The following is a 26,490-nucleotide window of genomic DNA, read 5'->3' as shown; positions in this document are numbered from 1 at the left end:
TTAGAAAACCCTTGACTGAAAGGATAGCAATAGGGTTTCTGTGAAAGGGTATTTTTTTATCTACTCCACCGGAAGGCTGTTTCTTAATACTAAATGCGGGATACGGCGACGCGGCGAAATAACTCTTACGGGTGAGGTGTGTTCATGTATTCAGACGATTTTCGGGTGGCTGTACATATGGATAAGATAGAACACCGAAAATATGGAAAATAAGAGCTAATGTTAAGAAGATATTAGCTCCACTAAAGAGGGAAACCTTCCTTAAAGACTAAATTAAATAACTTTGATACATAGGACGCTTTTTAAATATCTCGGCAATATTTGAATAACCATTGAAATGAGAAATCCTTATACAAATAAGCAGTAACTTTTAGCAAGTTATGTTGTTTATTACAATGTTCATCGCGACATGCAAAGTGCATACCAAATCATCTTGAAGCACCCATCAAGTTATCATATAGAATTATGTGACACTGATAGGAAACTCCAAACTAAGTTAAGAGTCCTAGGAAGATTCCAATTAAAAGTTAAAAGTAAAAGTTAGTCAATTATAGATGCTCGGTAATATGTGAGACATGATAAGTAAAGAAGGAACATAAACTTCCTTTCCCTTTTCAAAAACAGTTATTTAGTTCCTTATTTTTGCTGAAATCATTATGGTGTATTTTGTGTCCCCTTATCTTCGTTTCTAAGCTGTCAAGTGTTCCGAAGTGAAAGCCACCTAAAGAACAATCTGAGGTATGATGGGAAGACTCAGTCTCCACGGACAATGTAGTACTTCTATGTCTCGCGAATTGAAAGTCGTGATAGCTGGATCGGGAGAACTGAAAGCTGTGTATCAGGGAGACTAAATGTCGGTTAATGGACTTTTGAATATGAAGTTAGATTATTATTGTATGGCTAGGATATTTCAGTGATTGGTCAGTGGAAAGGGATATTTTATGGAATGTTTTAATTGAAGAAACTGCGGGAAAAGTATTTCAGGCTATGACAAGATGCTTTAGAGGGACACAAGGTCAATGGTAATGATCTGCCCAGAACTGAGCAATTTAAATATCACAGATCAATGCTATCAGAGAGTGGTGAAATTGCTTCAGGCATCAGTGCCACTTGGATGAAGTGGCGTTCCATAACCCGTGTTTTTTGCGATCAACGTGTCAATGTCACCTTCTATGATTCTGAATGTTGGCCGACTATAAAAGACAATGAAAGACGCCTAGCGATAATCGAAACGAAAATGCCGCGTTTGACCAATGGTATAACACGCCATGAAGACATCCGAAATAAGGACATCGGGGATCGATACGTTGTTGCACCGACCACGAGAGGCGTCTTCGATAGTAAGAACACATAATCTGCGGACACCAGTGACCTTGTACTTCATCAAACGATTGTCTCATCTTCCTATATTTTATAGTTGAGATGCCGACATTTTACCACCGTCACTGATTGCAAAGTCGTTCTCTCTGAGACCATCGCACCTCAGCATCCGCTGTTAATTGCCGTCTTGCGAATTAAGCTACCGATAAAATAGTTGGAGGAACACACAGGCCCGCCCCGCACATTAAATGGTGGGGATTTCGTGGAAAGAAAGAAGAAATGATCGTGGAGCCAAGCTATTATAAAAATATGATCCACAAAGCGGCCTATGCAATCCACGGGGTCACCAAGCCGGGTAAGCGGTTCATCAACTGAGATATTTGGCTTTAGAATGACGATGTTGAAATAAAGATCGGTGGCAAGAACGCATTCTTCATAACCGTATTACCAAAATCGTTCAAATAACCGTGAATCAAGCCGGGTTTACCAAGAACGGCGAAACTACTGACGCATCGTCCTCTTTACGCTGCATTTCTGAATCTAGAGAAATCGTTTGACCATGTCCCACACGAATTTATCTGGTAGGCTTTACAACTGAAGAACTCTGAACTCTTTCTACTCTGAAGAATTCGTGCGCTGGGTTCAATTATTCTACCATGATCAGAAAAGTAAAGTTCGAAGTGTGGCGGGTGTATCAAAACCGCTTCATGTCTCTGTCGGTCGTCATCAAGGAAGCTCCCTTTCACCATTCCTCTTTGTTCTTGTTTGTGACATTGTCACATGGGACAGCCAACGTCCAGCGGTCTATACAGTGTTTTATGTAAATGATGTTTTCCTGGCATCTAGTAGCAAAAGTGACCCTGAGAAACTTGTCCAAAAACGAAATGATCGCCTCTTGACGACCGATCCCCAAGAAACAGGCGCTATCACAATCATTTAAATATCTCAAGTCAATGCTATCAGCGTTATAAAATTGCTTCACACATTAGCGCAACCTGAATGAAATGGCACAATTGGTGTCCTGTGTGTTCGACGTATTAACGAACGTCTCAAATTCAAAATTTACCGCAAAGTCGTCCGCTCCTTCTCCCTCCATGATTCTAAGTGTCAGCCAACTACAAAAGACAGAGAACGCGTGTTGCGGTAATGGAGGCGAAGATGTTGCATTAGACAAGTGGCGGAACACATTTTGGTCACATTGGGATAGCTGCGATCGGTATGGAGTTGCACCGATCGTGGAAAAATTAGGAGAGAGGCGTCTTCGATGGTATGGTCACGTAATTCGCACTAACGAAAATTCACTCCCTGATATTAATCTGAACATCCAAATCAAGGGTAAGCGACCAAAAGGACAGCGACATGATACGCTGGATGGTAATCTGAAAGCTTAGCGACTGTATCCAGATCAGGCCTTTGATAGAACAAAATGGAGCAATCCATCACGACGAATCAGCGATGGGACAAAGGCTAGAGAAAACGGAGAAGAAAAGTTCGATGTAAAGAACAAGCCTTCCAAGGACCAACCCAAAGTATTGACGAAATTCTGCAAAATCTCTAGGAAAACTCACAAGCATAAGCCGATTATTTTTTTTCCGGCTGTTTGCTTTCGTTTAGTTCGTCAAGAATCTCGATAAGTGGGTGTCATAAAATTTTAGTGGAAAAAATTGACTTGGATGATTATAGGTATGTGATCAATTACTGACGCACTTGGAAACAAACAATTGCTAAAATGAATTTTTATTAAAGGCCTAAGATTGATTGATGGCAAGCTACTGAAGTTCCAAGAATGATCGCAGAGCTCGGCTGAAGGACTTTCCCCCCCTTCGTCCTCAAAAAGAAGCTTCATTTTGTGATTGAGTTTAGCCAATTGTATTGCACATCAGTTCCTTTTGGGTTTACGTTAATACAGTCTTGCCATATAATAAAAGAAATTAATTAAATTTACACTGTCAATAGTTAATTGCGATGATGGAGGAATGCTCTAAAAGCAAAGGTAGTTCACCCATTTACGTTGTAAAAGTCTGCGGTTTGAATGGTGTGAAACCAGAAAATCAAAAAGATTTACGATCAGTAAACAAGTGGTTATCGTCCTCAATTAAATTTGCTATGCAAAAAGAAAAAAGACAAAATGCTGGACAGTTGAAGGAGAAAACAGTTGTTTTTTTTTACAAGTTCAATTTCTAGAATTTTATATTTGAATTTGATTGGTAAGGACGATAGCCACGCAAGTATAAAATATGTTGCCAAAATTTCACACAAATCGGTTGATTCATTTCGGAAAAATTTATAACCCAAGAATAGCAGCATTCTTAGGTTAAAGGGAAGTTAGTAGGAATGGAAGGGGGTCGATTACTTTGAGTTTCTTCAAGTCGACCAAACGATTGTTCCCGCAATAAACCACATTGCCTTCAAGGGTACCGACACCTCCTTAGCACTTAAAGGCTTATATCCCAATCAGACTATTCCGTGATTGATAGTTTTTTTCTGAGTTTTAATTATATTGCCGATAAAATAAATAAATATCTGATGACTCATTAATCCTCGGAGAAGATTGACAGGCTAATTCTAATCTGTCCATTGTATACATTTCCGGCTTATTCCGGTATTTGCAAAAATGCCTACAGGAGAAATTAGTGCTCCTGCAAAGTGACTGTGAAAAGGACTTTTTTGGCCAGAAATCGGAGAAGTTCTATTAACATAAAAAAATGGCTTTGGCGATTATAAAATAACTTTGTTTATTTGTGATGAAGATATCACATAGAATTCAGTTGAAAAGTAGGAAAAAGGTGTCCTTATCCTAGTTTGTAGGGACTTATCTGCGATTTGCGCTAAAAGAGACGATTTTTGGAAAGTTCAAACGTTAAGCAACTGAGTCGAGATTAAATAAGATTGGACCGCACACGATTGGTATTTTTTTAGAAAATTTTGGGGCATTACATGTTTTAACACCAAAATAAAATATTCAAATCCAATTATTAAGCAAAGCGTAACATAGAAATAACGCCCTGAGTTGTGATAGTAAGATTTTGAGGAATTCTATCAGAGGGTCTAAGGAATTGCATTTTTTGAGGAGGATTCGGTGAAGTATTATCAGTCTTCGTCGATTGATGGTGCATCAATTTATTTTGGAATTGGGCTTTGAAACGTATTAGAGCACTACTCATTTTAGGACGTTAACGGCACACTAGGAGGCAATTAGGTCAGCATTACATTCGCCTGGGATTACCACCCTAATTTGATCCACAGCTTAATCGACTGGTATCCGCCATCCATCGGGATACAAACCTCTCTGCCACCACTGATATTTGAACCACGATCTTCCATTTTGGCACCTTAGCTTTAATCATCAATCCCAGTATTGAGAAAGCACGGTAGGTAGTTAGAGCAAGGAAAGGCTGTACTAAGTTATCTCCACGTCTTTAGAACCACAAAAACAAAAAAAAATATTTTTGGAACAAATGGACGAAATATGGGAAATTATCAACTTAAGTAGGTTATGTCGTATGACACAGCTGAGGTCTTAAAGTGATCTCGCGTTTGATAATACCACTCCTGTTTTTGAAGATCCCACTCCTGTCCTGTCCTTCCTGTACTTTTAGCTACAGAGCAAAACTAGCAAAAATTCTAAATGATTGACCCGTTTAGAATTTATAATCGAGCTAATAATTGGTGAGGCCAGTCTCCATATTATTGAATGTAAGGCAGAAGAGAAACATCCTTTATTACCTAAACGTTTCTATCGTGTTTTGCGCATTTATTCGTTCCTCTTAACCAAAAAAGGATATTTCTTCTTTTGAGTTTAACCTAATTAGGCTATTCAACATGGGTAAGGCAATGCAGCGGCCAATTAAAGGGACCAGCCGAATATTTCCTCATTTAAGTTTAAATATTATCATTAAAAGGCCAAATAAAGGAGTAGTCTGGGATCTTAATGAAAGTTGAGATTGAAACATCGATCCCTGATCGTTATATCCTTCAACGCTCCTAATAAATTCCTTCTTCGTTTTCTCATAAATAGTTAGTTCCTTCCTGGAGTAATTTTCATTTTCTTAGCACAGTCAATGATACTTTTTCAACAAATTAGTTCATCAATTGTGCCTGAATCCTATAAATACTTAATTAAGACATAAAATAGGAAAATACTTAAGGTTTTAAGATGTGACTCACTTTGCTTTGCGCAGCGTAATCTAAAGCCAGCATACAATCGTTGTATCCAGTTTCTGTTTTAATTGCAGCCGCAGCTGCGCTCATGGGGCTACAGAATTGTCCGACACCAAGTTGACTGTCTCTATACCAAGGATACATAATTTGCGAACACATTCACTCAATTTATTCAATTTTACACGTATTTTACTACTTTTGATAAAATTTAATCTAAATCAACAAATCGCAATTACTTTGCACATTAACCCAAATGAAAATTGGTAAATCAACTTCACAATTTTATGCTTGATTACTTTAAAACTCTTTTCGGGCTAATTGTTAGGCTTTTGATTGATATTTTTACGTTGCTTTCACTTTTCCGGGGTGCACTGGACTATCGGACAAGCTCTTTTTTCAGAGGTCAACGATCGATTTTTTAAGATAATATTGGGCTTGAGCCTTTCGCAATTCTCGTGGATATAATTTGCACTTTCACTGTTTTACGGTGTTTTCTTTATGAACGAGATAAATGCATGCACATTATTTGAAAGTATCGAAATTGTGCAGTAAAAACCTCTACTATTAAAAATTCACTCCGTTTCACTATGTAGACCAAAGACTCCTGTTTTTCTTCGCGAGCGCGCCAATTTTTCAAATCACTCTGACGTCACAACTAAAATTGAGTAAGTTTAGTGTCGCGATTGTACAACACACGAAATTGCAGTTTACTAGTTTTTACCAATTTTTGGAGGTCAATAGTAATTATTCTGCAAAAAAGTCTCGGGTCGTTCAAACCGTGCGACGAGGGCAAGAAATTGGAAATGTGTCCCCACGTGAGTTTACCTGTTCTGCAGCCGGACGCCGTCAAGTCAAGAGCCGGCGCGGCGACGCTCCTTGGGACGTTGCCAAGAAAAAAGCCGCGCTCGGAAAATTCGAAAAAACCTCAGCACTTAAGACACGGAGAAGGAAAATCTGCGCCAGTTTATGGTGAGCGGTGCAGTAGCACTAGACTAAGAACTGGCGTGGGCCTTGGGGCACGCCGTGGTCGCGGGCATCAAGTGTAGCGTAGTAGCCGTTCTTCTTGGTCTCTGGACTCTACCACTGAGCCAACGAGCAAAAACAGTGCTACCGCTCGATGGAGAGCGCCGAAGAACCGGAAAAGCAACGGCAGGGGGAGGGAAAACGCGCAGCGCAAAGGTAAGTCTATGATTCGGAGCCGCGCCAAAAAACAACGCCACCGAAACAGAACGTTCGGAAAAACTAAAAGCCACTGTCCCGTGCGAGGAAGAGTTGGCTGACGAGAGTGCAAGAAGCCCGGCTGGACCTGAACCGGAGGCTTACAGCCTCGCAGCTATTGTTCAGTGCACAAGAACGACGGCGCAATCTGTAAACGGAAGGGGTGAACAGGTGGAATGGGGCTTGGACCCACATTGGGGGCCAATCCGAACACTTGACTCATTTTCTCGTCTGTCTTTGTTTCATGGCAATGCGATGCACCGGAGCGATAGAGACTGCATTTCAATGGGTGGCACGGTACTGCCCACTTGCTCTGGTCCATTCCGGATGGATACTTGGAGTTCCACATGCTGGAGATGTGGAAAGTGCATCGTTGAGAGCTTTCATTTGCATATACTTCCTGTGAAACAGAATATCAGAAGGGGCTGTGGATTGTAGATGCTGCGCATGTTCTGGACCACCATGAGTAGAGTTGGGGCTTCAGTAGTGATAGGAACAGAGAATGTGAGTAGTTTTGCATTGGACTTCCATGCAAGACGATTGTATCTTTCTATTATAGAAACAGAAGTTGTTGAGTCTTAGAGGCTTCATTTAAGACTTAAGATCTGATTATTGAAATGAATTGTATTGAATCTTCAAGTAGAGTTGAAATTACCGATACAGCAATATTTGAATAGGTCGATTCCCGATGAAGCGGGTCCTGAATCTTACTTATTTTCTGGAGGAGGACAGAGAAATTAAAGAATGATAATAATGATAATTCAGATTCTAATTCTTTATCTGTGACGATAGGACGTTATCATTATTTTATCCCTTTTTGGAGGAGTTTAATTAATATAGATGGATATGGAAGGCAGCTTAGATTTAAAAGGCAAGCATGTATGTGTAGGAAAGTACGGTAGTCGAAATGATCCCTTTAAACATTAAATAAAATATTAAACGAGTATACAATTATAAATAACTGGGTTTGGATATGAAGGGATCCTTGATTTCAGGAAAACTTATGAAACATGTGACAGCTGAATGTAACAATCTTTTTTGTGCCAAAAATTGTTTGGTTTAGCATTTTTGCCATTCTTTTGCGGAACCTCATTATGAAATTCGAAAAAGAACAGTCTCCATAACTGACCAACCATCTTTGTGGCTTTCGCATTTGAAGAAATAAGAAAAGGCAACGTACTAAGGAGAAGCAGCACCTATCCAACGAAGAGAAAGGCTTTTGAGCACTGAAGTTTTGTGTGTGTGTGTTTGAGACAGGGAAGAGGCAAAGCCCCTGAGCACTCAGACCCTAGTGGTCCATTGTACTCGATTCCCCCGTCTTACGAAATATCCCGGATTCGTTTATGCATCGCAGGATTTCCGTTAGGGGATGTGATGCTACCTGCTGCAGTTGTAACACAGCACCAAAACTCACATGTATGATGCGTCCATAGGCGAGGAACTCACATAGAGTTCCGTGGATTCTGCTTCCTCAATAAAGGATATACAAGTATCATCTTAGGGACTTCCTATTCTGACCATATGCCCAGCTAGTGAATTATGGCGAGTCAGAATGCCCACAATACTTCTGTAAGTCTTCCTGCTTTTCGTTAGGATAAACTTTGCAGAATGTTTGTTTGGCTCTGACAGGAAAAGTTTGGTGTATTTAGCAGCGTTAAAGCTCAGCTACCTGTCATTATGGGAAGCTGGTCCCCAGTTGTTGATAGCACCATTAGCCAATGCTACTGAAACACCAATTGCTAGTTCCGGTCTAGGCATGGGGGAAACTGAACCTTCTTTTGCTAAAGCATCCGAGATTTCATTTCCCTCTGCACCACAATAACCGGGTACCCAGAGTAGTTTCACCGTATTCAATCTAAAAACAGAGTTCAGTCGATTTCTATATTCTTAAACGATTTTTGAAGCGATGAAAGGACTTCTCAACTCCCTCAATGCATCTTGACTATCGCTACAAATTCCAACGCGCCTGCCCTTCAACCGTTCGTTAATCATCCAGGTTGCGAAAGGAAAAGTTCTGCAAATCCAAGGGCTGCAAATTGAGTAATGCATTCAGAGCTACGCCGGATGTCGAGCTCATGGCACCGATCATACCTAGATACACATTTCGTTGCAGTGTGGTTAGTTTAAAGCGAAAACTCTTTTGTTTCACCATAACCCACTACACTACGGATGCATAGGCGAACATCGGCCTAATGATAGCAACATATGTCGTCGTTACTACCTGAGACCTAAGTCCCCATGTCGAGGTAAAGTTTTGGCTACACAACCCATAAGCTGTGAGAGCTCGTTTCATCTTTACCTCTATATGGTTGTTGCAAAGAAGCTTCTTGTCTAGAATAACTCCTAAATATTTTACTTCCTCGGAGGGTTGAAGGGTTGTACCCTTCATGCTTCTAACATATTGACATCAAAACACAGGCCCTCGGTCTCGAAGAACTTTCATCGAATTGCGTCCACAACACTAGCTTCTCTTTCTTCCATTTTACCTAGTAGAACCGTAGAAGGTTCGGACAGGCAAGCCTGTAGTCCTTTGCGGCTAAATTGTCTTCTGCCGATCCTTGCTTCACTATTTTTTGGGAGTTATCGGCGGGCCGGCCATAGTCAGGTTTCCAGTTCCTCTCATTAAGGGAGTTGGTCTACTATCCTTTCTGGCTAACGGCGATGTAGACACCGGGTGTAGGCTTTCCACTGAAATAGAGAACCTGTCTTCCACAGATTTTTTCATGGGGGAACATGAATCTTGTGAGGTCTCCAAAATCCTCCATGAACTGATTTCTCAAAGACCCGGGTAGATTAGAAGTCTGTGACTTTTTATCACTTACAGAGTTACAATCCTTTGTTTCCATCTTCATGTGGTTTTGGACATCCTTAATGAGAAGGTGTTGTCCGAGGAGGAGCAATGTCAGGAAGTCTTAAAAAACCATGAAGTAAAATTAAGTTAGATGCAGCTAGTAATGTCTATGTCAGAAGATATGGATTGGTGCTCTGCTTCCAAAATTTCTAGTGGGAGAGCAGTCGAACCTCAGTTGCGGAAACAAGTATAGATAACGGTGCAAGGAGCAATTTTCCATAAAAAAATTAAAGTCAATGGCCACAGATGAAATAAGAGACATTGAGTCTTTTATTATTATTGAAAAGAGCAGAAAGCTCTAAAAGTACAATCCTTTGGAGGAAAGGAAACGTTGAAGCTACCGTGCCAAATTACTGAGAGCAAGAATGAGTGTTTGTTACATCAACCAGTGTGGAGTATTGAATATTGTTTAGTCTTAAGGATGCCATCAAAATCCGACGAGTAATCACCGCAACTGCGCGTCTCGCTGTTGTGTTTCCCGACGACAGCAATTGATTCAGCTGATTGGGATAAATCAGTATAGCTAATGGGGTTGCAGTGACTGGCACCTGTCGAATTTCACGGACCACAGGTTTAGCTCCCTGTTCGAGGATGAGAGATATTAGCGTCTTGGTGTACTTTTCAAGTTCTTCAGCAAATAGTTGCGAAATTTCGTCTGGATTTCTGTTGTGTTTACTTCCCTCCAACTAGAACCTACTGACAATGCCAGACATCAATCGGTTGCAAAGGGAAATGAAGACCAGCTCAGGTATCTTCTAATAATTGACGGATATCATGCTCTCGGGATTAGATGGCACATTGACCTATATCAAGGATGTGATTATTACCAGAATCGATTTGAGAGACAATAAGCAACTTTATGAAACACTGCGTCGCTTTCAAGACGACGCCTTCAAGCTATGCATGGAGACCTGTTTATTCGCGCGTGTCCACAAAATGGAATCGAACATTCTGAGGACATATTGTCTATACAAAAGGAATACACCAGGATCCTGACAACACCAAGACATCCGAAATTTACTCAGCACAAGTAGGCCTGACGAGAGGGTGTGAAAATGGGGGATATCCTCTGGGGCGGAAGAAAAAATTCAATGAAAAAAAGGATAATAGGCATGCCCGCATAATTTCCACCCTAGATCTGTATTATTTTCACCCTGGGGTCAACCTCCGCATAGTTTTCATCCTGGATTTTCTCTATTTCATAGCGGACTTTCTAATCCCATACTTGAAGCAGATTTTTTAGTACATTACGGACTCCTTCCAGATCTACAGCACGGTTGCCTTCGCCATTCAACAACTCTCCTTACCTACCTTGGTGAGATGGCAGATGTACAATCCCGACAAGAAATATTGGACTCTTATCATGAGTTTCCGGAAATAACTTGTCCGGATGAAACTAGGAAAATAGCGTGTCAATGAACTAAGCATCATATAGTCACAACGCCAGGACCTGATAACAGTATTTAACCAGATCCGGGTAACTGAAGAAGATATACCAAAGACTCACATCACAACACCATTCGCCCTTTACGCGTTTCCGTTTATGACATTCGGCCTACGGAAGGCGACGCAAACGTCCCAACGATTCATCGACGAAGCTTTGAGAGGTTTGAACTTCTGATATGCCTGAATCTACCGCAGCTTTAGAAGTTTTCAAAACCGCACTGCAATAGGCGACGATGCTTGCGCATCCAAAATCTGTCGCACCTTCGGCCATTTTCTGCGATGCATCTGACTGGAGCAGTACTCCATCAGCGGATTAATGGTTGTTGGCAACCATTGACTTTCTTTTCAAGAAAGCTCAGACCAGCAGAACGTGAATATGGAGCGTACGACCGGAAACTACTGGCTATGTATCAAGCTATAACACTTTCGACATATGGTTGAGGCAAGGTAGTTCCCTTTCTTTACGAGTCTGAAAAACTGCTAACCTTCGCCTTCCACAAATAGAACGACCGCTCACTACGTTAATTTCGGTATCTAGATTATATTGGACAGCTTACCAACGATATCCACCACATATCCGGTTGTGGCGCGGACGCATTATTGCGCATTGAGGAGTTGAGGAGTTATCAATTATCGATGTAATGTCTCAGTCCGCGGACAAAGAGCTCAACATGCCACAAGGGAACATAGGGCATCGACTAAAGCAATTCCAGATTCCGGATGGTAGCTGGAAGCTATGATATGATGTATCCACTGGTACCATCCGACCTTACATCACTCCCGAAAAGCTGTTTCCAACAGCTTATACTACCTATAGGAGGTAGGACCCAGGAACAAACGCCGCTGCAGGAATTGGACACATGGTTGCAATAATTATCAGCAATCAAAACTTATCATGTACTAGTTGAGACCTCTGCGCCACCATCATCTAAATTGGAGTACGCTCATTTGGATATTATCATTATGCCTTACTGCGAGGAGCAACGCTACTGCTTGACCATAGTAGGTCGTTTATTATGACGGCTGGAAGTAGCACCAATCCCCGATCAAGGAGCCATCAAAGTTGCTAGAGCGTTCCCTTGACACATGGATCTCCAAGTTCGACATATCACTCGGGTTACCACAGATCAAGGAAGATAGTTTGAACCAAGGTTATTTCAAGAACTCAGCAACCTGATCGGTTCAACCCACATCAGAACTACAGTATGCAATCCGGCAGCTAATGGTATGGTCTAGTGTTTTCACCGTCACCGCCATAAGATGTCACAATAGCCGCTGGACGGAAGCATTGCCTGTCGTGCTACTGGACATTCGATCAGCTTGGAAGGAAGACTTCCGCGCAACTGCAGCAGAAATAGCTTATGGTCAGTCATTTCGCCTGCCAAGCGAATTTTTCGACTTACAGTCCAACAATGAGCAGTTATACACGTCTAATTTCGCAAACGAGTTGAGACAGCGTTTCCAAAGTTACGCGCAGTCAATGTGAGTCAAGATAACAGCAAAAAAAATGTTGATATTAAAAGACCTGGCAACAATACGCCATCTGTTCATCCGCAACCATGGTCCAAAGAAAATACTCCAACATCCGTACCAGGGCACCTTTCTGGAATTAAACCTTTCAAAGGAAATGATCTACTCCTTAAAAGTTAGCGTTAGAGCAGTGACCGGGAAGAAAAGGCAGTCTTACAGACCCCACAATGAGAAGTTAGGTATTGCATTTAAATAAACATATCACATACATATATAAACATGGCTTCCATTCGACTTCTGCTATCAACCTAACCTGGCAATTTCCAAAGGTTAATAGGTAAGCAATTAAATTAACTAGCAATTAAGGTCTATATTCAGTTAATTAAAGGACAAGTTGGTCCAACGGCAGTTCAAACTAAAACTCACTCAGAAAGAGAACAACTGGTCGTCGAAATACTGGAATTAATAATAATAATCGTTGGCGCTACAATACATGTTGGATCAGGGCCTTGAAGTGTGTTAGAGCACTTCATTTAAGACCGTTACGGTACACTAGGAGGCAATGTGGTCAGCATTGCGCTCGCCCGAGATTATTACCCTGATTTTGACTCAGGTACTCATTCACAGCTGAGTCGACTGATAATAAAAAAATAATTATTATCCGGTATTTAAGAAACGATTGAGTCTTTTTTGGTCTTTCTAATTTTGTAATATTACTTTGGCAAAGTAGAGTGTCGAAATGACCATAAAACGACGCGCTTTTCAAAGGCTTCATAATTATCAGATTGTTTCACGCCCTGAAAAAACTGGTAATTTTAAATGGAGAATACGTTGTGCAACCCCATATCGATCACACTAGTGCAACGCAACATCGTCGTCTCCATTACCGCAAGGCGCCGTTCATTATCTTTTATAGTCCGCCAACACTCAGAATCGTAGGCAGTGATATGACGGACGACAATGCGGTAAATTTTATATTTAGGACGATTGTTGATATGTCGATCACAAAGAACACCACTAATGAAACGCCACTTCATCCAGGTTGCGTTGACCCAAGGTATTTAAATCGCTGTTCTGTTCAGATCACTGCCGCTAACAGTGGTTGTGCCTGTTTCATGGGGATCGGTCGTCAAAAATTCAGTTTTATTCAGATTTAATCTGTGACCTGGTCGCATTCCATTTTTGGACAAGTTGCTCGGGTTCATTTTTGCTATTGGATGCTTGGAAAACATCATCTGTATAAACCAGTGTACAGGGTGCTGGACGTTGGATGTCCCGTGTGACGGGGTCCATTACAAGAACAAAGAGGAGTGGTGAGAGGGTGCTACCTTGTTTAACACCAACACAGACACGAAGGGGTTTTGATACACCTGCCACACTTCGAGCATTACTTTTCGGATGGTGGTAGCAACCTAGCGCCCGAGTTCTTCTGCCACTAAGTTTTGTCGTGGAGGATACCAGACGAATTCGTGTGGCACGCGGTCAAACGCTTTGTCTAGATCCAGAAATGCAATGTAAAGAGGGCGATGCTTCCCACGGTGTTTCTCCATGAGTAACCGCGCAGCATGTATTGCGTCAGTAGTTCCACAGTTCTTGACAAATCCGGTTTGATTCAGGGTTATTTCAACGATTTTGCACATACGATTGTGAAGAATGTGTTTAAAATGTTTATGGTGTGGGATAGTAACCGGATCGGACGGTAATTTGAACATTCTGCTGGACTACCTTTCTTTTTCCAATCGCTTCAGGATTAATTGAACAGTATGAACCCTTAAAATGGTGGACTCTTATCATTTGTTAACCCAGGTGTTCAATTTAATTCCCCCTCGCCGTTCCGCTGTTACCATGCTACCTGCAATCTGCATTCTCTCTGTCTGTAGAATAAGAGAACTGCTGAATCCACACTAAACATCAAACACTCGAGGGAGGCTATTTGCCCTCTCGTCGGAGTGTACCTGGCACTATGCGAGCTGGATTAACTTTTTGAGAGCTGATGCTCCAACAATCTTGATACTTTCGAAAAGGTTTTGCCCCCAGCTCTACCCGCTAGCGACTAGTGGGGTCAACGTATAGAGTCACTCCTCACAATTTCGGCACAGAGGTCATATATCATCATGCGTCACAGCTAATTCGTATTTAAAATTATCTCTACGACGCGGCAACAATGACCTTATAGGCATGGTTGACAGGCTATGCCCGATTAACTAACTAACCATGGAAGAACTGATGACACAGAACCCCAAAAGACTCTCCCAAGGGGGTGGGATATGTTGCTCGCCCTTTAATTGTTTAGCTTCGCAAGTTAACAACGAATCTAAAGTAGTAAACTAGAGGAATTATGCAAATGATATCTTCTTAGGATATGTTTGACTAGAATCAATCTTTTATCACCCAATATAAATTTGCGTTAGGTTAGATACAAAATAGAATTGCGTAGAAAATCTTTTGCAGACAAGGTTGGTGTATTGTGGTCTATCTTTTTGAGTGATGAAGTCTGAAGATTTTAAGTTATGCCTGAAGTATATCCTTAGAATATTGACGGGAACTTTATGCCCCATGAGCTAGGATGTCGGACAGCAAAACACTGCGTCTTCCTATAATGTATGCTCCACATATAAAACCCTGTGGCTCAGATATTAGCGACGATTGGTAGCAATATCAATACCATGTCTCCTCCCATCACTGAAGCCTGTGAATTATAGCCGAAAAGGACATTCACGGTCTCCTCCCATCACTGAAGCCTGTGAATTATAGCCTAAAAGGACATTCACGGTCACAGCCCTTTTAAAAATTTTAAAAAGTAAATGTTAATCTCATCTTAGACCCTGCAAGGGTTGAAGGAAAAACCTAGTTAAACTCTCGATGCTACCTTGAACAACTTGCGTCTGGTCATTAAGAAATTTGGACAATTATGTTCTTTATTAAAATTGTGGCATCTCTCTGATGCATCTATCCGACATTCGTGCTCTGTCTGTGTAGATACAATCGTTCAAGTAATAAGTTATCTCGAAAATTGGAAAATATGCCCATGTCATATGCTTGAAAACCTCAGAATACTGCTCATTTTTAAGTAAAGAAGGAAGAAACGAATTCTCACTCCTAAATCTTTCAACGATATAACGCACAATCCACATTCGAACACATGAACGTGCATTCCATTTATTCAGTAAATTTCATCGATGCTCCCTTCCATCTTCTGTAACTTTGCATTACGAACTCCATTCAGATTGTTATTTCATGCAAATTTTCTAAGAGACGAGTATGCATTACGACAACATATCCATGGTGGAAACCTGAAAGTTGAAACTCTCCTGGACTAAACTTCCCTGACCGGACAGGCTTGAGGCTGTAAATTCGTCGCTGTCTCAAAGAAATGTCGACTGAAACTTACGTAGTGTACGAATACGTGCATTCATATGGTGGTTGTAAAACAGAAAGCATTTTCCACGCTCTTCGTTTTCCGGTTTTCGGCTAGCAATGGCAACTTTTTGCTGGGCTTCTGAGCCGTTGTAGGACCGGTGCAACATTTTCATTTCATTCGAAACATGAGCGCCCAAGACTCAGTGCAAATGTAAACAAAACGTTTTTGCAACAAAATGGCACCGAATAACGAATTTATGCAATTACGGGAAAATTAGGAATCCCCAAGTACAATGGACTCGTCTACTAAGGAAATGAACATGGAAATGGGATTACAACATGTTGGCTGGTGTTGTCGGATTGGCATGTGTGGTTTTCGGTGTTAAGAACCGAAAACAGATGGAGCAAGTGCAACAATACTGAGCTGCTGAAAGGTGCCACAAGGTCTCCTTCATTGGGTTCCTTCGTTTATCATTAATGGTACCGAATTAATAAATTATGATTTCACCGGCTCTCCAACCATCGCATGTATGGTCTAGCAACAGGGAGACATAAAAAACTAATGAAATTGTGGAGCAACAGAAAAGACACATGCCTGCATAGATCATTGCACCAGGACTATGAGTTTACTCCCGAATTTATCCTAGTAAGTATCTGCAATATTTATAATTTGTACATTTTTTAACCAGCTTCTGGTTGCAGGTCTTCCTGTCAAAACTGAAAGTAGTTCCTATCCGCAAAATATCAACTGGCAACTCTAAAGTGGGCCGTCTGACATAGAATCCCAGTCTGTAGACGGATCCCAAGGCCCTACTAACGTTTATCATTTTGCCGATGGCAGGTTGCATGTCGAGCCGATTTATCGCCTCATGCAAATTACCTAAGTAGTATTGCCTGACGAGACTTTTCCTCAACTCCACTTCAACTTGCACTTTTTGCTTGCTTTGGGAAAACGCATTCATATTTAGGGCTCATATGGTTGCATCTACATATGGAGCTCACATGTGAGTGAGTTCATCATTTTTAAGATGTTCGCTAAGAAAAAAAAACAAGGCTTAAAACGTACTCAGTAGACTATGATGAATTGTTGGTAAACAGGTGGGTGGGATTACGGGTGTTTAGCACGTAATTTATTTCGTTATACTTGGCTGAAACTCACAAAAGGCTTTATTCGCGGTTATTGTTGAGATGGAAGACATCTTTTTTGAAAAGTTGATGTAGCTGAGGAGATACTTGGAAAAAAGAGGAAATGTTCTGAATACTTTACGATGAATTAAATGGCGCTCTAAGTTGGGGTCTCTTTGTTTCTAAACTGCAGTCACGCAATTGTTTCGTTTAATTATAAGCTTCGTAGTCTCAGTTCTAGGAGGATCTCCATGAGATTTGAGTTTAGTAATCCTCGCTCCCGAAAAATGAATGAATAATAAATACAATTTTTGGGCCAAATTATATCAAATTTGATTTATGCAGAGTGCCTTGTGTAAGTCGTCAGAGTGCTTTGTAAGTCTGGTTACAAAAGCACATCCGTAATATGAAATGTGACCTCCGAAACGTTCCAAAGTCATCTCTTTTTCTGCTTCTTGAGACTTTGTCCTGTTCAAAGCGAGGCCGGCTTATCTTGATCGATTGCGCCCTTTTGCTTAGTTATGTGGATGCAGTTGAAAGGCTCTCAAATCACTGTCTAGCGTGTGAAGCTATCGTTATTTCGGCCAGCCTATTGGTTGTTTCCCATCGCCTTCAATTTTCAGAATAATCTTGGTAAGTAAATTCTTGTCATTGCGAATTTCATGTCTATACCACCGAATATGAGTTTCTCCCACTCTTCCCACGATCAGTGCAGTGTCATATCGCAAATGCCCTCATTTCGGATGTGATCATGGCTTGCCACGTCGCTGATGCAACACAACATCTTCCTCTCCATCGCTGTAAGGTGCGGTTCTTTGTCTTTTATAGTCGACCATCACGCAGAAACATAGAGGCGAAATTGTGAATTTAAAAAGTTCGCAACTTGTGAAATGTCACTTAACTTAAGTTGTCCCTAAATATCATCTGCTTTGAGCAGTGCTGCTGGACGCTGGATGTCCCATTTGACAGTGTCCATAACAAGAACAAAGTGGAGTGGCGAGAGGACGCCTCTTTGATGAACAGTGATAGAGTCATGGAACGGTTTTGATATATCTGCCACACTTTGATCTTTATTTCTCGGAGAACCATTCCTCAGGCGCTACTTGTTATCACAGGGAATACCAAGTGAGTTCGAATGGCGCACGGTCAGACGCATCTCTATATCCATAAATGCAATGTAGAGAGGGCGACGATTCTCACGGTGTTTCTCCATGAATAACTGCGTGTTCTATTTGTATTTGAAGCTGAGAGCTAAAGATTGAGCAAAAGACAAAGCAGTAAGCGAAAGTCGAATAAAGTTCAACATAGTTCATTAGGTGCATTCTCATACAGCGGGAGAAACTTTAAGACTACTTAAGTTCAACATAGAGGTATTGACACTGACATAAAGTTACGGTCGTGAAGGAGCAGAGACTAGTTAACTAACATGAGTACCATTGAATGCGTATGAAGATTCTTTCAAAAAGATAGGGTAGATAAAATCGGAACAAATTTCATCGGCGAACGATTACTTCGCACCAGACCACGAACTTGAGCAATTATCTCACAAAATGCAACAACACTTCGCAAATCATTGATATCCTCAAATAAAATGCTTTGCGGTTTAATCACGACGCTGAATTTCATTCGGTTCTCTATCGGTGCTAGAAAATAGCAACCAATCAAAAGCCATTTCTCCTAGAAATCCCATATTCCGCACAGCGATTTTTGCAAACTATAGAAAAATTCAATGGAATGATCAAAACACTACGGTCCAGCTATGAATATTACACAGGATCATTCAATTAAACAGAAATTCTATGCCGGTCGAACCCATCTATACTATTATAAATTGTTTGTCGATGAATAAACTCCTGCTGCATGAAACCACCTTACACCATCGTCACAGGTCTACATCCCCAAATATCAAATTTTTCGAATCGAAAGGTGCTATTCGAATCAAACGTCAACGAGCCCTCCCTGATGCATCCCAAAACTAGTCCCCATTTATTCCTACCTGTAAACCAACATCCAAAGCTCTTGCGATCAACTGAAACAAATAAAATCAATTTTGCCCTTGTTTACGCCATTTCTGTCTACCGGTAGGGTAGATCGGCAGGAGCAACCGCTTAGAGAAACACAATTGGCGAAGTGCTTATGCTACAAACTCCTAAGACCACGGCTGTTGTGGGAACAAGGAGAGCAGTATCCAGCTAGCTGAGAAGTGCTTACGGTTTCTGCCTCCTTTTCATAACTTTGGCAATGGATTTTGTAGTATATGCTGAGCCTGGCAGTATGGTCCCCTATAGGTCAATGCGCCGTGCAAATTGCGGTGATCCCGCATGCATATGCACGCGGCTTTCGCGGTTGGGACTTGTTATAGAAGGATATAATCTGGACTTAACGCAGGTCTATAAAGTAGTAGAGTAGATTCCTCCTTGACAGTCGCCAGTAGAATGCTCACTGATCCCAACGAGGGACTTTCAGACTGACTGACCAGAGCCCCGCCTGGCCAGTTTGTCTGTCGGTTCACTACTAGCTACAAAATGACTATGTTACGCTTCCCGCTCGCCTCAGTCATTGACAAGCTTCCAATATCGCCAGTACCCTCACTACAAATTCACTGGCGAATCCTGGAAGACCTGCACTGTGTGTAACTGAGAAGACCACCCCACGAACTTCGCAGAGCATCTTTGATCCATCAGGGAAGAGTGCTGTGTTATAATCTGGTAACACAGGTTGAAAGCTCGCAACAAAATTTCACTTCGAGCTTGTTGTGTGCCTGTTACTATCGCTGTAAGGCTGTGCTGTCCAACATCCGCACTAACGTCTCCTGACAACATTGCTACAGCTTCAGCATATTTAATGTGGGGCTCCAGGAGGAGGAGGTGTGGGAGTAAATTGAGAGCCACTCCCGTGCAGGACTGCAGCGTCCCAGTAGCACCGAAATCCACGATTCTATGAATCCTATTAAGCTTGGTTGAATTCTACTTTTTGTTCAGCGCCTGTCACCATACAACAGAACCTCAGTCGAAGAACACATCTCCTTATAAAGGTCTTCTTGCAGGCGTAAAAGGCTATACAGGACTTCTTAATCCCAAGTTATATGTTCAGTCTCCAATTTAACATTGAACACAAGGTGACGATATTTGTCCATCTATTTGCAGAGGGAAAAATTCGGGTACCCTTACTTTGGTGGTAAATAACATCAGTTCTGCTTTGGTTGGAAACATTGCTGACATTTATATCATAAAGTTGTCAGCGTACGCCCCCGCTTTCAACCCGCTTCTGTCCAACAGGCGTTGAATATCGTCCATCACATCACTTCGTCTGTCTACTGGCCAAAACCAGTCCTTAGATTCCAATGAACATGCGATCATACGATCCTTCTACGTCGAGCAACCGCACTCGACTAAGTCAAAGACAGAAATATCAGTCAAATTTTGAGTAAATTTCTAATACGCACAGGAATATAAAAAAAATCCCGCGTCACAGCAAAGTTATCACGTGTTGCAAAATTTTATCAGAAAACATATTTCTGTTCGAAAAGGCAAAAGTCTTTGCGAAACGTGCCGTGAGACAATGCAAACCAATCCTCAACCGCAAGTCGACAAATCGATCTATCGCTTTCTAGATGAGCAGTTATTTTAATCGTAAAAGCTCAGGAACATCTATCCTCTCCATACAACAGTTCAGTCGGGGTTCTATTAAGCTCTATCCTCTCCGTGGCGCTTTCGTCTCCACAAGGTTACTTTTACCATTTACTGATTCGTAAAAGACTGGCCAAAGGGTAGTATAGGTTCCAGAACAAAACGTAGATTGGTACCCACGATGGAGGATAAAACCTGGGAAACGCCTGCTGAACCAACACCAGACGGGGCCACTTTCAACCAAATTGACCACGTGCTGATCGAACGCCGCCACCTCCACCTCCGCCACCGAGCTCGAATAACAAACACAAAACAGAATCCCTTCTGACAATCAGGTGAGAGTTAACACTGTAGCTATCACACACATCCCCCCGCAACACCTATAAGAGGGAAATGGATGCCGCAATAACCGTAGTCAACAGAGATCCTGGAGATGAAGCATCAACTAATGATCTTCACAATCACCTGAAGAACGTTATCATAAATACGGCCACAAACATACTTGCCCCAGCCGCAAAAAGAGTCGGAGCGGTTGGTTTGACGATTAATGTAAGCCAGCTACGGAACGGAAGAGTGCTGCATACCGAGTAATGCTGAATTTTCAAAGAACACGGGCATACGCAGAGACTTATCACGAGCTCCGGCGAATGGAGAAGCGACTTCACAGACGGAAAAAGGAAGCCTGGGAGAACCAACAGGTTTGTGAACTCGAAAACTATAGGTAGCAACCGCACCAGGCGTGGACGTTTTGCCAATAAGTCAGCAGGATGGAGCCTTATACACCTTGATGCTCATCCTGCCGAGACAAAGAGGGAAACCTGATTTCCGACAGAATGGACATCGAAGCGGTGGGTTGAGTACTTGGATGAACTACTGAACAACCAGAACATCGGCGAGCTGGAGGTCTCGCCAACAGAAGACGATGGACAAATACTGTCACCACCAAGTATAGAAGAAACAGTCCGCGCAAGCTTAAAAATCATAAGTCGCCAGAAGCAGATGGAATTATAGCCGAATTTGTTAAATATGGGGACGACCAATTACACAAAGTGGTTCATTAACTTGTGCTCAAGGGATGGGACAGCGAATCAATGCCTGACGACTGGCAAAGAGGCATTATCTGTCTCATACATAAAAAGGGAGATATCACACAGTGCAGCAATTATAGAGGTATCACTTTATTGAGTACCATCTAAAAGATATTCTCCGCTATTTTGCTAGGCCGGATAGCCCCATACGCCCAGAATATCATTGGCACATACAAAAGAAGCTTCACTCTAGGCAAATCAGTAACAGACCAGATTTTCTCTCTACGGCAAGCGATGGAAAAACTGTTGGAATATGGACATCAGTTGCACCATTTTTTCATCGACTGTAAAATCGGCTAGGATAGCATATAGTACATGGCTATGAGAGAATTCGGTATCCCGACGAAATTGATAAGACTGACTAGGCTAGCCCTCGAGAAAGTGGTCCGTGATGCAGTGGTAAATGCGAGAGGTACGATCCTCTTTAAGTCCACCCAATTACTGGCCTATGCTGACGATATCTGTCTAAATCACAACCGATAACAGCTACGATGATGAAATCCGCGCACGGTTGTTGACAGCCAACAGAGCCTATTTCAGTTTACAAAAACTGTTCCGGCCATGTATTCCTCGGAGACTTGGGTTCTTAGCAAGGAAAATTGCGAACTCTTGGCCGCGTTCGAGAGAAGAATCCTTCGAAGAATTGTTGGCCCCTTACATGAGGATGGACGATTCCGTAGTCTATGTAACGACGAAATTTATGAGCAATACAATGACCGTCAGGTTGTGGATAAAATCCGGCTCAATAGGTTACGGAGGGCAGGTCACTTAATCTGTAGGGATGAAGATGATCCAGCCCGGAAAGTCTATAAGGGCAATATCTATGGTAGAAAAAGAAGACGAGGAAGACTCTGCCTAAGATGGAGCGATGGCGTAGGTCAGGACGCCAGATAGCTTTTAGGGATATTGAATTGGTGGATGTCTGAGTTCCTTATTAAGGCAGACCTAAACCGGATACCGGTTATGGTGCCGTTGTTGATGATGATTATTCATTTTAAACGGTATCAAAACTAGTTTATATCAACTCGGGTCTTTGAAAACGGCATTTTTGGATTTTAACACAAAAATAATCGAAAATTTATCCTGAAAATTCAAATCTTTTTTGAGAGCCTGATTTTCATGGTTAATTTTTGAATTTCGCAAAGATCCTAATCCATTGGCGACAAAAAACTGTGAAAAAAATGGTTGGTTTTGTGATTTCAGGTGAAAACTGCGACCCAGATCGTGCACGCCAATTACGACGTCTGCGGGGACACGCATATACATCATCCCGAATAACTTTTTTAGTTTTCAATTTCCAATGTTTTAAAATCTTTTTTCCCTACTTGTAAACATCGATCTAAATACATGTTGTTTAGTTTGTTATGTTCTGTCTCCATTTCCCAAAAACAAATGTAACAAAAGCACTATTTTTTCAGGTTCTAAAGGACTTTTCCTTTTGGATTGCATTATCTCCATATAAAAGATTTTTGAGGTTAGGTTAAATTACCCAGGAAGCTTACCTTATAGTGGAAACCCCTTTTGAGCCGAACTTTCAGGATACGAGGAAGAATTTTTCATATGATTTAGGTAAGACTTCTGCATTTCAATCGTGTTCGCTCCCGTAAAAACCTTTAGGATTTAAAAGTGATCACAATTCCATCAAGGTAGTACCTCATCGTTTTCCTGTGACCTGTTAGTGAAGCTTAGTAAAATTAGGGAAATTTATAGAAACACCAAGGAATAGCTTCAAATTATTCATTTGGCAGAATATTAGACACCGCAACTATCATGACAGACTGTGGTAAAAGATACGAGAACAGCAAAATAAAAGACATTGAACTAGGACTTTCGTAGTACTGAAATTAAAGTAGCTCTATCATATCTGAAGACCGTGTTCTGAGGCACAACAGTGTTCTACGTAAATTGAAAGGTCTAAAACATGAAAATATGATTCGATCGATTTTTTCAAGTTTTGGAATGGTCAATGAATTAATCCTGAAAGTCTTTGCAATAATGATTTGAGGCTGAACTAAAAAAAATGTTCTAAGATCTCTAAGGCTTGAGGAAGATCCAGTATGTGTTAGATGATAGAAATGGAGCCATAAAATAATGCAATTTTGTTAGCTAATAGAGGCCATACAAGATAAAATAACAAATACAATAACATGAGCATATATGAAGTAAAAGGAGAAACAAATAACCTGAAATGCTTATGGTCTAGCTGATAAATCAACAAACTTTTCCAAACTTCCCACTCGTTATTAAATTAACTCTTCATGTGTCCACAACGGAAATATGAAAGTTTCCTAAACAATACACAGCTGTAGTTCGAGCTATGACAAAAAAAAAACCGTAAACAGAACGTATCCGAAACGTAACAAATGAGAATTTTGAAAATTCACTGTGGTCACTTTAACTAATTGCAATCTAAAATCTACTCCTCCTAATTTCCTTCCTTTCCTATGAATATGTTGTTCCTAAACCCGGTCATAAACAAAATCGAATTCCATCCACGAAATACTCTTTTTCTTTTTTATTGTGTCTCCCAGTGGATAGGGATAGCATGACTTCACTAAGAAAAAAAATTGCCAACCTTTTGGAATCTCATTAGGATGAAGTGGGAGGTTCCCAATTATTCCCATTATTTTCACCGTTTCGCAAACATTTTAATTTTGTGTCTCCTCTGTAAACAAAAGCCAGAGTCTCCTCTAGAGTCAGACAAGACGTAGGAGTTACGGGCTCCCGACTGATGTTGGCATGGACCAATTGGCTCCGGAGCGCGCAATCGCTGAGGCTCCACCACGCCTATGCCAATTACCATGTTGGGTGAACGCACGTCAACTTCACATCGGCCATTCATTGGTCCAACTTGATGGCAATGGGAAAAGGTAGCAAAGGTTCCACACGTGTCCCGTGCCCATAATAGCAACCTGTTCTGCTCCAAGTGACTCCGCGCCCCAACTCAATTCCAACCACTTTTGCAGACCGTGGGCATTTGTACGATATAGTCAATGGAAGCGTTATGCCACTGCAGCGCGACGTCCGTCGGGTATTGCGATGGGAGAGTAGCTTCTGTGCAGACTTTTGATTCTTTCCACATGAAATTGTTGGGAATTCGCACGGGAGCCCAGGTGAGATACACGGATTTAGGTGGTATTAACTTTGAGTGTGGGTGATGAGCAGTTGGCGCTATAGTGAAAATTCGTTTTTTCCAAGTGAAGTTCGTTCTGATGCAGGCGTATGGACTGTTCCTATTTATTAATGAGTAATAAAGTTATTTGAATTCATGATAGGTGTTTGCAAGCAAGTAATGAATTTGAACTGTATCAATTCTAGCATACGAGTCGCTGCCGTTTGAAAAACGTTGCTACCTTATATGAAAAGACCCCAAAGAGACTTACAGAAGTTAACAACTATTTTTGTGTGTACCTAGTGATTTCGTTCACTTTGTATTTTTTGAAAAATAAAGTTCGTATAATTGAAGAAAAGTGACACTTTTTCATTAAGCTCTTATTACTGGTTGATACAATTTTTAGGAGCCCTTTTTTGAAGGTATCGGCATATAATTGATGGTCTTAATTCAGAATATATTATAACTGACAACAATGAATTATCAAAAGCAAAGAATTCAAAACTAGCTAAAATAACGATTCTATAAGAAGACTTACCGAAAAAGGATTCCACAGATTTGAGGCCAATCAATTATTTTTCTGTCAAATTCCTTTAGTGCAAAGTGAAAATCACCCTCCAAGTTCCTTTAGGACAAAATGAGAAATTTTAAAGAGACTACTTTCAAAACTCTAAAGCTTACATGAAATTCCAGCCATTTGTGTCACCTTCCAGAAGTCCGCCTCCATGAATAAGATCCTTGTTTCCACATCGTTATTGTACTCGTAATTTAATATAGTTACACGTCCTCTTCCAGTGGCTTTTGTTGTTATTAGCATTCAATTTATCAGGTGAAAACATTCTAAAAACAGTTTTGTAATTAAATGGCTTAGTCTTTAGGAAATATCTAAGGTCCTGGTCAAAAAAGCACTTTCATTTCTTTGCAAATATTTCTAAAAAGTAATAATGTTGAGAAATTTTAGCTAAAAACTGTTTAACTTTTCAATTTTAAAAAAATAGAGAAAATAAATTGCCCTTTAGTAAGCAAATTTTGTTTCAAATTAAACAATTGTATATGGTGGCAAATACTGCTTGAACCGACCTTAGTCCATCTACTACACTTACGCACCATGGTTCCTGGTTGAACAGGATGCGTTTTACCTCTCTTCAGGTCTTATTGAGAAACCTACACTTCTGCACCACGGTTCTGTGCTAGGTGAATCCAGGGCGACCCACTGGTCGGCTACTCTAAGAAAGTGTCTTTCATTGTATAGCATAGCCAGCAATGCATTCGCCGTCCTTTCTCGAAGTGTCATCTATCCACGCCCTCTAAACACACATTTACCGGTAATTGACCTGTACGCCGATTTAGGTCAACCTTTGAGATATACTACAGGTGTCACTGACGCTTGGAGCCCATATAACAGCACGGAGCGAACTTTGGCGTGCACCAACCCCAACTTGATATTGTTGTTGGGGAATCTCATTTTTCAAATTTTATACAAAATAGTGAAGGCTGATCTAGCACTCCTTATACGTCAGGTGACATCAAGCTAATGCCACCGTCGGCAGAAATAACACCTCCTAGAAAAACAAATTGTTCGATATCATCGACTTCTGCCCGTGGATGACTACTCGTAAGAGTCTTGGTTATATTGGTTTTGATATTCAGTTTGTGCTTGCCTGTCGTTTCAAATCCAGAGTCATTTAGCCAAGGTTCATGACCCGGCGA

General features: G+C 41.2%; 1 protein-coding gene across 1 annotated transcript in view; it reads right to left on the bottom strand.

Moving 5' to 3' along the window:
- Nucleotides 1-5,734, bottom strand: part of LOC119659865 (zinc finger protein rotund-like) — a 206,835-nt gene extending 201,101 nt beyond the window's left edge. The window contains exon 1 of the mRNA XM_038068179.1: nt 5,488-5,734. Within this exon, the coding sequence (XP_037924107.1) occupies nt 5,488-5,640 (153 nt within the window). The 5' untranslated portion in view covers nt 5,641-5,734. The remainder of the gene's footprint in view (nt 1-5,487) is intronic.
- Nucleotides 5,735-26,490: the final 20,756 nt, after the last annotated feature.

Source organism: Hermetia illucens, chromosome 6 (assembly GCF_905115235.1).
Source record: "Hermetia illucens chromosome 6, iHerIll2.2.curated.20191125, whole genome shotgun sequence".
NCBI classification, from domain to species: Eukaryota; Metazoa; Arthropoda; class Insecta; order Diptera; family Stratiomyidae; genus Hermetia; species Hermetia illucens.
The sequence above is the reverse complement of the archived record's forward strand: the minus strand, read 5'-3'. Positions and strand labels throughout refer to the sequence as shown.